This window comes from Delphinus delphis, chromosome 14 (genome assembly GCF_949987515.2).
Source record: "Delphinus delphis chromosome 14, mDelDel1.2, whole genome shotgun sequence".
Classification (NCBI taxonomy): Eukaryota; Metazoa; Chordata; class Mammalia; order Artiodactyla; family Delphinidae; genus Delphinus; species Delphinus delphis.
The window spans coordinates 78,505,450-78,520,659 of NC_082696.1; the positions used below are offsets into that span (position 1 = coordinate 78,505,450).

General features: G+C 42.0%; 1 protein-coding gene across 2 annotated transcripts in view; it reads left to right on the forward strand.

Moving 5' to 3' along the window:
• SLC17A5 (solute carrier family 17 member 5) overlaps positions 1-15,210 on the forward strand; it is a 58,301-nt gene that overhangs the window by 5,360 nt on the left and 37,731 nt on the right. For both annotated transcript variants that reach the window (XM_060030353.1, XM_060030354.1), the window contains exons 2-5: positions 7,047-7,243; positions 9,442-9,675; positions 12,564-12,651; positions 14,071-14,157. In XM_060030353.1, the coding sequence (XP_059886336.1) occupies positions 7,047-7,243; positions 9,442-9,675; positions 12,564-12,651; positions 14,071-14,157 (606 nt within the window). The remainder of the gene's footprint in view (positions 1-7,046; positions 7,244-9,441; positions 9,676-12,563; positions 12,652-14,070; positions 14,158-15,210) is intronic.

Here is a 15,210-nt window from a genome sequence, read left to right on the forward strand (position 1 = left end):
GATATTGCTCATATGTGGAATCTTAAAAAAAGGGGGGGTACAAATGAACTTATCTACAAAACAGAAATAGAGTCACAGATGTAGAAAACAAACTTATGGTTACAAGGGGTAAGGGGGAGAGGGATAAATTGGAAGATTGAGATTGACATATACACACTACTATATATAAAATAGATAACCAATAAGGACCTACTGTATAGCACAGGGAACTCTGCTTAGTGCTCTGTAATGGCCTATATGGGAAAAGAATCATAAAAAGAATGGATATATGTATATAACAGATTCACATTGCTGTACACCTGAAAATAACACAACATTATTAATCAACTATACTCCAATAAAAATTAACAGCAAAACAACAAAGTGATGGGGGAAGGGCGGCTCAATACTGGTAAACCACAGGAAGTGTATAGATTCTTCTGCCTAATTTAGGTAGGAGGGAGGAGGGAATTAGGCACACACATAAAAATTCCGTTCCTCACACTTTCCACCAGTTGAAGGTTTACTTTTGTATGAATGAGATGTGTCTTGTATTTGATTAAGTGGATTTTCAACATACCGTTGCACCAAAATGTGCTCATTCACGTTATGAAAAATCAGTTTTAGGTCTCCTAAGACATTTCTTTGTGTTTAAAGGCAGAACATGGGTCTGGAGGCAGGGTGCCTAATGGCCGATCGTAGTTCTGCTGCCTAACCTAACCTCTCTGTGCCTGCAAATCAGAGAAAATGATACACCTAATTTATAGGGTTATTGTGAGGATTAAATAAGCTAATAGAAAGTGCTTGGAATAGAGTTTGGCATATAGTCAGTGTTAATTATTGTCATTATTATCATCATCATCAGTGAAGACTGGATTTTGCATTCCTCAGAGAAGCTGGCACTGCAGAATAAGGGCCCCATGCTTCATGTCACACTGTTGCAAGTTGTGATTTTCTAGCTTATAATGGTACATCCTCTGCTTTATTTCATTTTTTGTTTTGTTTTTTACCTCTACTATTCTTTTGGTGTGGGAGGCAGATGGTTACATTCAAGGTTCAGTTACATAAGCGTTGTGTTTCACAAACGTAATTTGTGTGTAAATATAGTCTTAAATATAAGGTATGGAGCGCTGGTAGACAGCAACCATGTTACAGAAGGAAGGGAAATGGCCTTGGGTCATGTGATAATCAATGTTAATATTAAAGCAACTGAGTCCATTTTAATGGAATTTGGTGTTTTCTTGTAAATGGGTATTAATTTGGGAGCTAAGAATACATAAGGATTTATCAGGAATGAACAACCCATAAGGCAGGCTAAGACCAGTTAAATGTTACCCTGTTTAAAAGCCAAACTTGTTTTATCCATTTAGGTAAGAAATCTTTTTTTTTTTGCGGTACGCGGGCCTCTCACTGCCGTGGCCTCCTCCGTTGCGGAGCACAGGCTCCAGACGCGCAGGCTCAGCGGCATGGCTCACGGGCCCAGCCGCCCCGCGGCATGTGGGATCCTCCCGGACCGGGGCACAAACCCGCGTCCCCTGCACCGGCAGGCGGACCCCCAACCACTGCGCCACCAGGGAAGCCCCAGGAAATCTTTTTTAATGCAGTCCCCTGGTCGGGGGGCTCACCAGTCCAGGCCCCCTCCTCTAGAGAAAGTCATCGTCTTTGCATAGGTCAGTGCCCCCGACCGTGGATTTCCGCCTCAGTCTCAGCCCCCCACTGCTCAGTACTTCCTTGCCCCTCAGCCAGGCCTGCTTCTCCCCACTGCCAGACCCTCCCACAATGAAGAAAGGCTGGACATCCTCAGCTTTTCAGCAGCCTTCCCTCACCTCAGGCACCTCTTTGCTGCAGCAGAAACCTGGCCTTCTGGGCACACCACTCCTCCCTGCTGTCTCACGGGGTGATTTTCTGTTATCCTGTAGTAGTTGGTGGGATCAACTCTTCCTTACTCCACATTGATGCTTCCAGACAATCACCCCTCCACTCGCAACGCCATTAGGCTAGGCTCCTTTCCCCTACGTGGTTTTCTCCTCTGCCCACTTCCCAGCACTTCGCTTCAGTCATCATAGGCTTTACCCCCTCACACACCTCCATCTTCCACACTCTAATTCCCACCATGATCTTGAGTGACGCCTCATCCGGCACCACGTCCCCTCAACTTCTCAGACTCCTGCGTGTCTGATGACTTCCTCCTCAGTCACCCCTTGGGCCCTGTCATCTCCCATGACTGCTTTAAGGACAACCAGAATTCCTTCCTACCTGCCTGTGTAACTGCTCCACTTTGACCACTCTCATTTCATCTGGACCTTCCACCCACTGACCCCTCATCTTTTTTTTTTTGTTAATAAATTTATTTATTTATTTTATGGCTGCGTTGGGTCTTCGTTGCTGCATGGGCTTTCTCTAGTTGCAGCGAGTGGGGGCCGCTCCTCGCTGTGGTGTGCAGGCTTCTCACTGCGGCGGCCTTCTTGTTGCGGAGCACCGGCTCCAGGCGCGCACACAGGCTCAGCAGTTGTGGCGCATGGGCTTAGTTGCTCCGCGGTATGTGGGATCCTTCCAGACCAGGGCTCAAACCCGTGTCCCCTGCATTGACAGGCGGACTCCTAACCACTGCACCACCGGGGAAGCTGCCTGACCCCTCATCTTTTTATGGAAGAGTTCACACATACACAAAAGTAGAGAGAAGATCTGTCTGTTTCATCTGTCGTCAAGAGAACTTCATAGGTAGAATTGTGAAGTTCCATCAGGAAACACCTCTCTGCTTTTAAGCCCCCTAAATATTCGTATGCCACCTCTCCCAGGCACTGCTCTAGGCATTGAAGGTGTACAGCAGTGAACAAAACAGAACAGAAGCTCCTGCCCTCCCTGAGATTTTATATTCCAGTGTGCCTTTTCCTAAACCATTATCCCTCTCCATTTCACTTGCTTCTTGGGTCAGAATCACAGTCCAACACTTTATTTTCTTGTCAGCACTCTAAATTCCCTGCTTTGTCACCACACCATCTCAGTGCCAGCTATCTGCTTACCTGGTGCTTGCCTCTGCGTACAGGCAAGTCGTGCTTCAAGGTCACACGCGAGGGCAGGTTGCGCCCACCAGTTCTGGGTGGGTGTCCACTCGCTCGGCAATTCTGCATGTTTCACTGGGAACTTAACACCCGCTTCAACAGCTTCTTAACTTCTTTTTTCAACTTCTGATTTCTCACAAATGAGAAATAACCTTGATCCGTAACAAATTACCTCAATTCCTAATGTCCAGGAAGAGCAATAATAATAACAACAGTTCACAGTTATGTGAAGGCATGTTATGTGCTAAGCGCTGTTCTAAGTATTTTACATGTACCCCGCCTCAACTAATCTTTATAACCCTAATATAGGCAAAACACTTAGGCTGATATCGAGCACATCGGGCTCAATAACTATTACCTATTGGGGTTTTTTTTAACATCTTTATTGGAGTATAATTGCTTTACAAGGGTGTGTTAGTTTCTGCTTCATAACAAAGCGAATCAGTTATACATATACAGATGCCTCCATATCTCTTTCCTCTTGCATCTCCCTCCCTCCCACCATGCCTATCCCACCCCTCCAGGTGGTCACAAAGCGCCGAGCTGATCTCCCTGTGCTATGCGGCTGCTTCCCATCAGCTATTTTACATGTGGTAGTGACTGTATGTCCATGCCACTCTCTCACTTCGTCCCAGCTTACCCTTCCCCCTCCCCGTGTCCTCAAGTCCATCCTCTACGTCTTTATACCTGTCCTGCCCCTGTTCCCTGTTGTTCTTGTTATTAAATTCAGTGCCCAGTGTCCCACTCTGAGTTATGCAGCACCATAGTTCAGCCCCATAAGATCATTTGCTGTTTCCCGCTCCTTCTGGCTTGCTTTCCATACTTCTGTACCTGCCGCTGCCTCTGCTTGCCCTGCTCTCCTTCCTCGAACCTGCTTATTGATGAAGGTTCAGTGCAAGTGTTCTTTCTCCCAGAAGCCTTCCTTGACCATCCCCTACCCCACACACAGCACACTTATGTCACTCTTTTGTCCCGTGTTACACACATATGTGTATCGTAGCCGTTTATCTCGGTGGTATAACTTTTTCCAGGATAAACGGGAAAGGAGCTCACTTTTACTGACTGCCCTTCAGTATTTCATCTAATGCACACACAACCCAGTGAGGTGGGTGGCGGTCACCTCATTTGGGAGCTGAGAAACCTGATAATGAAAACTATTAACTAACTTCCCCAAAGACATACAGCCAGTGAAAATCAGAGCTGAGCTCCGTCACCAGGTCGGCTTCAATCTAAATCAGCCTCTGTTCTTTCAGCTACGCCCACTCCACATTCCTAAGTTTAAACCATGTTTTAGAAGCTGATGTTTGTTTTGATGGGTGCTCCGTTGGTTACGCAAGCATGGTTTTGTTCTGAACTTGATGTGAGTGTGGCGGGCGCCAGATGAATGTTCTGTCCCCTTGTCACGCAAGCACGCTTTTCTTGGACCAATTTCAAACACTGGCCAAATTCACAGGCACATTTTGCGCTGTCACCATACTTTCTTGAAACAAAATCTTTCTGACTGATTTGTAATCGACAATCATTTTTTAAAACTAGTAACCCCTTATTTGTAATGTTCTTAAAATCTCATAGTCATATACTTCGTGACTCCTGTGTTGGCTTTTTCTTTTCTGATTATTGACTCTGTGCCCCCAAAAGTTAACGTTGCCGGGTCCATAACTTCTAGGTCAGATTTCCAAGTAGTATCACTAGGAATTTGAAATCATTTTACTCACCTTTCCTCCACTTCCCAAGCTTCTACCCCTACATGATATTCACACGGTAAGGTATATCATACTCCTAATCAGTTATCGTGTGGGGAGAAACTGATAACATACGGTTAAAATAAGGCAACTCAAATAAGGATAGAATGGAGTGATAACATTACAAGTCAGAGTAGCAAAAAATAAAGTTGTTCAGAGTAAGAGCATCGCTGGTAGCTGTGTCCCTCCCTTTCACTAACCCCCGTGTCCAGTGTGTTGGCAAGGCCTGTGAGTTCTGCCTTTAAAGTTATCTCAAATCCACGCATTTCTCTCCATTGCCTGAGTTTTACTCTACTTTAAGCCACCATCACCTCTTTCCTGGAAACTTCCAATAATCCCTTGAGTGATCTCCCTGAGTCTACATCCCTCACCACCGTTCACACTTCTGCCCCTTTGTCATCTCCACACAGCAACCAGAGAAGCTCTTTAAACCGTAAATCACATCTTGTCACTCCTCTGCTGAAGCGAATAATGAACTTTGTATATAGTACCTTGGCAAAGCAGACAGTACATTAATCTGGATATTTCCTGCTCCAAATTACCCAGAGTAACACATTTTAATTGCCCAAATTTGGAAAGATTATGAGCCCCGCCCCCATCCAGACTTCTCTGTATATTCTCGTCCAACACAGAGCAATGACAGAGAAAATGTGCTCTCCTAGAAAACATGCCTTGCATTCTGCAACTGGCCTTAACTAGACAGCTGCCTTTTTGCCTGGGGCAGAGAGCCAGGGTGTCTAGATTCAGGTAACAGAGGCAGCGTGAATGAAGCTTTAGAAATATAGTTTTCACAGGTCTGGATCGAACTGTGGCAGTGGTGCTATTGTTCTAACGCCAGCTGTACTGAAAAGGGAGGCAAGAATGCCAAATGAAAAGTTGTCTGTTAAAAGATGTCAGTCTTGCACAGAGGAAAAAGCGATAGCAGTTGTTAAGTGTATGAGTGCTTGTAGAAAAGTGAGTTGGATCACAGTATATTAACATACACCTAAATACAGTTGTGCTGTATTCATTAAAGCTTCGATCTGAATCTGTACCAAGACCGTTGTACTCTGAAAAATGTATCCTTGTGTGAGGTTAGGTCAATGAAAACACCAGAATTCCTGAGTAGGGAAAAACAGGCACGTGTGTGTGTGTGTGTGTGTGTGTGTGTGTGTGTGTAAAATGCTGATGAGTCATTGCCAAATAAAAGCACACATATATTCATATATATGTACTTAACTTTAACTTGTCATTAGCAGATGAAACAGATGTTCATATCTTTCAACAGATATTTATCAAACACTCAGTGTTGACCAAACTTAAGTTGTAAAAACCTGGATTAGCCACTTCCTCGTTGTCGCTCGGGGTCAGTCACCCTTAAGTCAGCTTCCTGCATTCTCATCCCCCCTCCAGTTCTGCAACTCAGTAAAAGAAGAAAAAAGAGAAAATATGTGCATACGCCTATAGAGTAAAAAACTAGGTCAGACTCCTCCTGTCACATGATCGTCCTTTCATTGGTTCCTCCAACCCACTCTGCCTTCCTTTTTTTTTTTAAATCATTGTGGTACATTCACTAACTGTGCTTTTCACTGTGGGCCCTTTAAGCAAGACCAACTGAGCAACTGTCACAGGGGCTGCAACTGTCATAGATTCTGCAAATTTGCTTCTGGGCTCTTAAATGCATTTAGTTTAGGAGAGCCTTAAGTATTAATCATGGCTTCTGATTCAAACCCAGCCTCTGAGGATACTTTTCAAGGTAAGAAATTATCAGGAGGGGTTTCCTGCCCTGGCCTTGGCAGTAAATTTTTTTGTGCTGAGATAACGTTTATAATGAGAGGGTTACTGACCCGTAGTCAGTAATGTACGTGCCACGCTGAACGCTTGAGGACTTATTGGCCATGTTTGAGACATGTTTTTCAGAAATAGTGATGCCGTTAAACCCGCTTACCTGCTTTTCTCTTCTCTTGCCAGCTGACAGGGATTGGGGGTTTGGTTTTGACTCCGGAATGCAGATTTTTCTGAGCAAAGTTGTTGCCTCCATGTTTTAAGAAACCGTCTTACAGTTCAGGCTCTCATGTGTTAAATCTTTATCAAAACTACAGGTACTGGGAACAAATTCTCTTTGGTACATGTTTTTAGATATGCTTCATCTGAGAATATTCTCAGAAAAACATTCATGGTTTATTCATTTGTGTACATCTAAGAAGTGACCTCTTTAGTGATTTAGACAGTATCATCTAAGTTACTCTTTTAATGAAAGTTTTTCCACCAATCTTTATTTCAGCTCCAGTGTGCTGCTCTGCTCGTTACAACCTAGCATTTTTGGCCTTTTTTGGTTTCTTCGTTCTCTATTCATTACGGGTGAATCTGAGTGTGGCGTTAGTGGATATGGTAGATTCCAACACGACTACAGCAGATAATAGAACTGCCAACGAGTGTGCAGAGCATTCCACTCCCATAAAAGTTCTTCACAACCAAACGGTCAGTGCTGTTTTTCAAGCAAATGATCTTAATCCTAAAATACTTCCGAGTAAAAATATTGAATTTATTCATCCTACAGAAACACAGACACTTTCTTCATGTAAACTCTGAATCATTTTCTTTTGTGTTTTCCCAGTAACTGGTTAGACAGTTAACTTATAACTGTAGCTGCTGCTGCTGTGCCCTGATCTGTTTGAAAAGCAGTTTTTCAGTTTCCTCCGTAAACATACCGTCCTTGAAGAGAATTTGGAAAAACCTGTCTGGTGTATTAGAAAATTAGGTTGTTTTAGATGTTGCTAAATAGTTTTTATGGGACCATTATTTAATAGCTGTACTACTTAAAAGGGTCCTGTTGCAGGAGGATTAAGATAATCTCAACTACAGGATGAAAAATAAGAATGGGTCAGTTTCAAAAAAAAAAACTCTATACATGCCTCACCTAAGCTGCTGATGTCATTTTGCCTCCCTCATATTATACTGGAATTGATAAGTGCATGTTCATCATTTGTTCAGAATTGAGTTTTACACACTTTCAACATTTTCTTTTGTCTCACATGGGGAGACAATACAGGCGGGAAAGGCTGGTGTCCTTTTTTTGTGTGTGTGGCCACACTGTGCGACATGTGGGATTTTAGTCCCCCGACCAGGGACTGAACCTGCACCCCCGGCAGTGGAAGCGCACAGTCTTAACCACTGGACCGCCAGGGAAGTCCCAGGTGTCCTTTTTTTTTTGTTGGGACGTGGGCCTCTCACTGTTGTGGCCTCTCCTGTTGCGGAGCACAGGCTCCGGATGCGCAGACTCAGCGGCCATGGCTCACGGGCCCAGCTGCTCCGCGGCATGTGGGATCCTCCCGGACCGGGGCACGGACCCGCGTCCCCCACATCGGCAGGCGGACTCCCAACTACTGCGCCACCAGGCAAGCCCCTGTCCTTTTTTATAAGTGTATTTTCATCCATCTTCAGTGCTCACAAAGGAGCCAAATCCCACGTGGGTGAGTCTCTCCTGCCATTTACAGACAAGATCACTCAAACAGGGAAGAGGGTTTCTGCCCAGACAAGCACATGTACAAAATAATGACTTATCAAAAATCTTTACATTGGACTTCAATAATGTTGCCGAATATGTATTTGGGTACACATCACCCACTTTCCCCACCTCAACCTGTAATTGCTGGACACTTCATGAAGCCCTGGAATTCTACAGAGAAGCTGCAGATTGGTACTCTAAACAAGGATAATTAGGGCTTTGCTTTGTGTCTTTACTTTCGATAAGTATACTCTTCATGATCCACCTACTTATTTGCCCTACATCGACAGTAAAAAGAAATCCTGAATGGTTCTTAACATGTGGGTAGGTTACAGGGCTATGTGTGCTAAAGATGTCAGATACTCAGTCACCAGATCTTCATTTTCACCTTACTGTGTACTGCTACTAATTAAAAGACATTTCCTACTCACGTGAAGTTTCTGGCTTGGTTTAAATTCTTGCTCTTTTGTAGAGCTCTATGTCCTTGTTGAAGTGCTTGGTCTGCAATGGTCTATTAATTAATGGTCTCTTAATTATCTATATTTTTGCATACTAGTAGCCAACATTAAGTGAATATTTAGTGTGTGTCAGGCCTTATTTTATGGGCCTTTTTCATTTAATCTTCCCAGATCACAAATCCAGTAAGTAACAGAGCTGGGCTTGAACCCAGGCCGGGCTCCAAAGCCTAGCCTGGCCGCGGCAGTATCCTGTTCGTAGCTTTCTGGATTAAACCTGTGCCTTTTTTGAGCCTTCTTTGTCATGGTCATTACAAAATATCTACAATTCATCGCATAGTCTAGTTTCATAAAATAGCAAGCCTTCCTGAACATTATGACTTTCAATGATTTTCGATTCACTTCTAGAATCTGCATGTCTGTATCACGGTGACTCACCTACCCAGTAGAAAGTCTGCATGTTCTTCAGTCTACAACAGTGGTTCTGGGGAGTTTCCTGGCAGTCCAGTGGGTAGGACTCGGTGCTTTCACTGCTGTGGCCCAGGTTCAACCCCTGGTCGGGGAACTAAGATCCCACAAGCCTCACGGCCAAAAAAACAAACAAACAAAAACAGTGGTTCAAAATTACATTTATATGTACTCACATGCCAGTAAGAGAAAGGAGCCGTTACATCAAGGTCTTAAAAGGCTGTTCTTTTTCCTCCTACTCTTTACAGGGTAAAAAGTACCGATGGGATGCAGAAACTCAAGGATGGATTCTCGGGTCTTTTTTTTATGGCTACATCATCACGCAGATTCCTGCAGGATATGTTGCCAGCAGAAGTGGGGGGAAACTGCTGCTGGGATTTGGGGTCCTTGGCACCTCTGTCTTCACTCTGTTCACTCCCCTCGCTGCAGATTTCGGAGTTGGAGCCCTCATTGCACTCAGGGCCCTAGAAGGACTAGGAGAGGTAATTTTTTTTCTCTTTTGTTATTCTCCTTACCCTATATCACTTTCTTGTCTCCTTAAAGATATCATTCTTGGGCTTCCCTGGTGGCGCAGTGGTTGAGAGTCCGCCTGCCTACGCAGGGGACACTGGTTCGTGCCCCGGTCCGGGAAGATCCCACATGCCGTGGAGTGGCTGGGCCCGTGAGCCATGGCCTCTGAGCCTGCGTGTCCGGAGCCTGTGCTCCGCAACGGGAGAGGCCACAACAGTGAGAGGCCCGCGTACCGCAAAAAAAAAAAAAAAGATATCATTCTTTGATATGAATATGAACCAGAAAAAATGACACTGGAAGATAATAGGGATTTATTTTTTAGTTAGAAACTGATTGACTATGAAATAACATGAGTAGATTTCACTTGTGGTCAGTGAGGTCTTGAGTGGGGGCACTCCAAAATTAGAAGCTTTACTCAAAGACTAGAGAAAACATTTTCTAGGGGAATACTTCATAGCTTCCCCTACTCCCTTCTACTGAGGAGATAAGAAACCACTATTAAAACCATGAGGACAGACCATCCTACTTCTTGAACTTTTGCCACTGTTTACCTCTGCTCCATCATTGATTGCCCAGGTCTAAAACATATTTTACCCAATAGACTATCAAATTGCCTTGTTTTGCTTTAAATTTGTTGTTTTTCATAGAACTTCTTCTTTATGATTTGTTCTTTCTTCTGGTCCTCTAACTTAGAGACAAATAATTTATCGTTTTATGTAGCTATCTTTTTTTTAGTCCTGTGATTCTTCTGGCCTTTCTGCTGCTTTTAAAATTGTTATTATTAATTTTTATCTTTTTTTTTCCTCTCCTCCTAAGATTTCGATCATTTTTTAATTATTTTAAAATTTTAATTTCTTATTTTTTTTCCTTTCCACTTCTCTTTTGCATTTCGTCATGTGTACCTCCACCTTTAAATAATGATCTCGTTTCATTTCTGACTTTGAACTTCTCAAGGCATAGGTTTATTTCGCTCCCTCTTAACATTTCTTTAACCAAGCAAGATAGTGGCCTCTGGGTTTAGTGTACAGCTTAAAGGTTATTTTGTATCATGCTGTGTAGGAAAAACACTGACTGGAGTAGTCAAATCAGAGTTTGAATAATAACTCCACTGTATCTAACGGTGGAACCATAGGTTTTCATATAAATATTATACAAATACAATATATAATATAAATCAAATATATTAAATACCTGCCCCATCGTCAGTCACAGCTCAGATGTGATAATAACTGCTAGAAAACTTTGGAAATTGCCAAGTGCTTTTTAAATGTAAGCTTTGGTCACTCATCTGGACATTCTTATTTTGTCCTTATCGAATAGGGGTATACCAAATAAACCCTTCTTGACTACAAAATAAAATTACCCCCCCACTAACAGGTTCCTTTTCTCCTTATCTAAGTAAAATATATACAGGTCCCTTTTCTCCTTATCTAAGTAAAAAACTAAACCCTCCTTGACTACAAAATAAAATTACCCCCCTACTAACAGGTTCCTTTTCTCCTCATCTAAGTAAAATATATGTTTTACAGATAAACTGAAGTTCTAAGAGGTTAACTGATCTTTCTGAGGCTACACAGCTAGTGAATGGCCAAGGAGAGCTGTGAATCGACTGCTGCAAATCTACCAGAATCTATTCCTTCCTGTTCCCTTGTAGCATCTCCTCCTCTCCCAAGCCTCTGTGAGCCTCCCTGCCTTCACTGTCTTGTTGCTTCTCCATTACCAGTAATTAGTATTTTTTAAAATTGAGGTACAGTAGATGTCCAATATTATATAAATTTCAGGTGTATAATAATTCCAAATTTTTATGTATTATACTCCATTTATAGTTATTATAAAACATTGGTTATATTCCCTGTGCTGTATAATATATCATTATAGCTTATTTATTTTGTACATAGTAGTTTGCACCTCTTAATCCCCTACTCCTATCTTGCCCCTCCCCTAATTGGCATTTACTAGGCTAATTATCACCAGAAAAGAAAAAAATACTGGTAAACACTCTAATTGAGTGTTTTTTGGTAGGACCATTTTTTGGTAGGACCATTTTTCCTGTTGAGTAAGGTGAATCTGAATTTTCTTCTAGTATCCCACAGTATTAGCTCAGTATTTTTAAAAGTTACGTATTGATAACAGTCCCATTGCATTCAGGCCATAAATAAAGTAAATGAGGGTTTCCCTGGTGGCACAGTGGTTAAGAATCCACCTGTCAATGCAGGGGACACGGGTTCAAGCCCCCATCTGGGAAGATCCCACATGCTGCGGAGCAGCTAAGCCCGTGTGCCACAACTAATGAGCCTGCGCTCTACAGCCTGTGCTCTAGAGCCCACAAGCCACAACTACTGGGCCTGCATGCCACAGCTACTGAAGCCCGCGCGCCTAGAGTCCGAGCTCCGCAACAAGAGAAGCCACGCAATAAGAAGCCTGTGCACCACAACGAAAGAGTAGCCCCTGCTTGTCACAACTAGAGAAAGCCCTCGCACAGCAATGAAGATCCAACACAGCCAAAAATAAATAAATAAATAAATTTATAAAAAATAATAATAATAAAGTAAATGAGTAAAATTCACCGTGGGAGGGTACCTTTATATCCTCATTCAGTACATTCTTTTACATTTTTTGTAACCCTTGCCTTGCAGTCCTCAAATCAGTTGACAGAGTCCCCAAGTCTTTGTTCAGATTTTGAAAGTACTTCATTATGAGGTATTTGCACTCAGCACTGTAAAGACATCTCACTCCATGAAACCTGATTCTAGCGTGAGTCTTATCCAGAAACTTCTCTTGCAACAAAATACTCAACTGAATTTAAAACATGAACAAAACTACCTTGCATTTCATCAGAAATATCTTTTTCCCTTCCCAGGGTGTCACATTTCCCGCCATGCATGCCATGTGGTCTTCGTGGGCTCCTCCTCTTGAAAGAAGCAAGCTTCTCAGCATTTCATATGCAGGTGAGATAACTGTTCTTGTGAAGGTTTTCGCTACAATGTGTTATCTGTATATCAACCTTGGGGGAAGGGCGCAAAGCAGAATCATGCAATGTCAGGTGCTTTCTTTGGGGAAAACTTAAGTTGCAGGGGTATAACTTTATTCTTAATGTTCTTCTTTGGCTCACCAGCATATAGCAAAGTGGCTTCATTGACTACTGTCATTTTCTCCGTCTGCCATCATTTATTTCAAAACATGTTGCCTTTTCAGATGTTGATATAGAGAATGCTTTAACAAAACAAAGCCAAAAAAAAAAGCTGGAAAATTGAACACTTTTGTCTTTAAATTGTGATTTGATTTGATCATCTGATAAGCTGGTCATGACTTTCAACCCCTCCCTTCAGACACCTTGTTTTCTATGCATTTATTTGCTATCATTTGGTCTGTAGGTAAGATAGCATGAGCTTTATATGTGAATTATAATTTTTCCAGTTCACACACTGAATGAAAACTTTTTATTTATTTTTTTGACACATAGTGCCTGGCATGGAGCAGATATTCAGTAACTATTCAGCCCGGTTTTCTAGCCTTCCTATTCCTTGCCTTCACCCAACTGAAGTTCCCAAACCCACTTTCTGCTTTCCTACTTCCATTCATTTGCTCACCCTGTTACACCTGCCTCTATATCTTCTTTCTTATGGGACCAGATCGTGCCCATCTTTTCAAAGTCCCACTGCTGCTTCTTACATCTTTTCCTGATCTCTAGAGGTCAGAGGTAATCTGTCCTACATTTGAACTTCCATATTGCTCTGTGACACTCAACACTTTCTAACGTGTAATAATTATTTGTTTATATTTACTTCCTATATAAGACTAAAATTTGAGACCAGAAACAATGTCTGCTTATTTTAGCTCCCACTGTACCTTCTAAGATGTCTTCCGTTTGGTGGTTAAAATGAATTTTATCACTTATTTATCCGAAACAATTGTGTGTAATATATTTGGGGCAAATTAGATTACCAAAAGCTTCGTTCTTTTTTCTCCAGGTGTGCTGCAGTAGGCTATGTTTAGAGACCATCTCTGAGCCTTTCCCCAAACACTTGGCTTTCTAACACATTTACTAGTAATGTGGCATTTACTAGCTCATATTATAATAGGTCTTCTATTGATTGATGCCTTCTAATTCATCAGTAGCTACATAATTGTAACTAATATAACTACATATTAATGTATACATTTTACATATTGTGGGTTTTCTAGTAAATGATCCCTTAAGAGAATGGGTTGTTTATATTTACATGTGACTAACTCAACTCCTATAGGATTTGAATCACTCTTTCTTTTCTCTATTGTCTGTTATCCGTCTTCTTTAGGCTGTAGACCTGTGTCCCCTCTTTGTTCATTTTTCTCCAAAGTTTACAAAGTCTTTGTTGTTATTCTAGGAGCACAGCTTGGGACAGTAGTTTCTCTTCCTCTTTCTGGTATAGTTTGCTTCTATATGAATTGGACTTACGTCTTCTACCTCTTTGGTAAGTTTATTCAAAAATGTAACCTAAATTATAATGTGATAGGTCCAAAATGTAATAGTGATCTAATAATTGGTTAAAATATGTATATTCCAATTCACTGAAGTACCCATCTCCTAGACCACAAAGCTGTGAAACATTTACTGATAACCTGTTTTTCAAGTTTATGTGGTTAAAATGATCCAGCTGAGTTGTGACCTGATGTTAATTTTGGAATATTTGTTCAATAGAAACTGCTGTTGAATCCAGGACATAAATGCTGTACTTACTATAAAAACTGCTGTGTTGTTTATTATAAAAGATGTATATTTTGAAAATATTTCTTCTCAAACAAAGTAGGATGCTCTCACTTGGTAGTTTTAATCTTTTTTGTTTCTTTGTTTAGTCCCAGGGCCTTTCATTTCCCAATCTCAATAGCAGGACGATACACATATTTAATAAATTAGATTGCCATGTAAACATTTATGCAGGAAATATAGCTGCAATCAAAACAAAAAACATCAATAAACAAAAGCAGATACCTGTGGAAATAATAGATTGTAAACTTTTATTTTTTAAAAGGTTTGTCTGGTAGGCCCTGATAGGCAGAGTCATGTGGTTAAAAGTTGTTCTCTTCAGGTGCAAACTTCCCATTAAAAATAAATAAGTCATGGGGATGTAATGTACAGCACAGTGATATTGTGGTACATACTTTTTTCTTTTTTTTTTTGGCTGCATTGGGTCTTCGTTGCTGTAGTGGGCTTTCTCTAGTTGCGGCGAATGAGGGCTACTCTTCGTTGCAGTGCACGGGCTTTTCCTTGCGGTGGCTTCTCTTGTTGTGGAGCACGGGCTCTAGGCGCACAGGTTTCAGTAGTTGTGGCATGCGGGCTCAGTAGTTGTGGCTCGTGGGCTCTAGAGCGCAGGCTCAGTAGTTGTGGCACACGGGCTTAGTTGCTCCACGGCATGTGGGATCTTCCCGGACCAGGGATCAAACCCGTGTCCCCTGTATTGGCAGGCGGATTCTGAACCACTGCGCCACCAGGGAAGTCCCTGTGGTACATACTTGAAAGTTGCCAA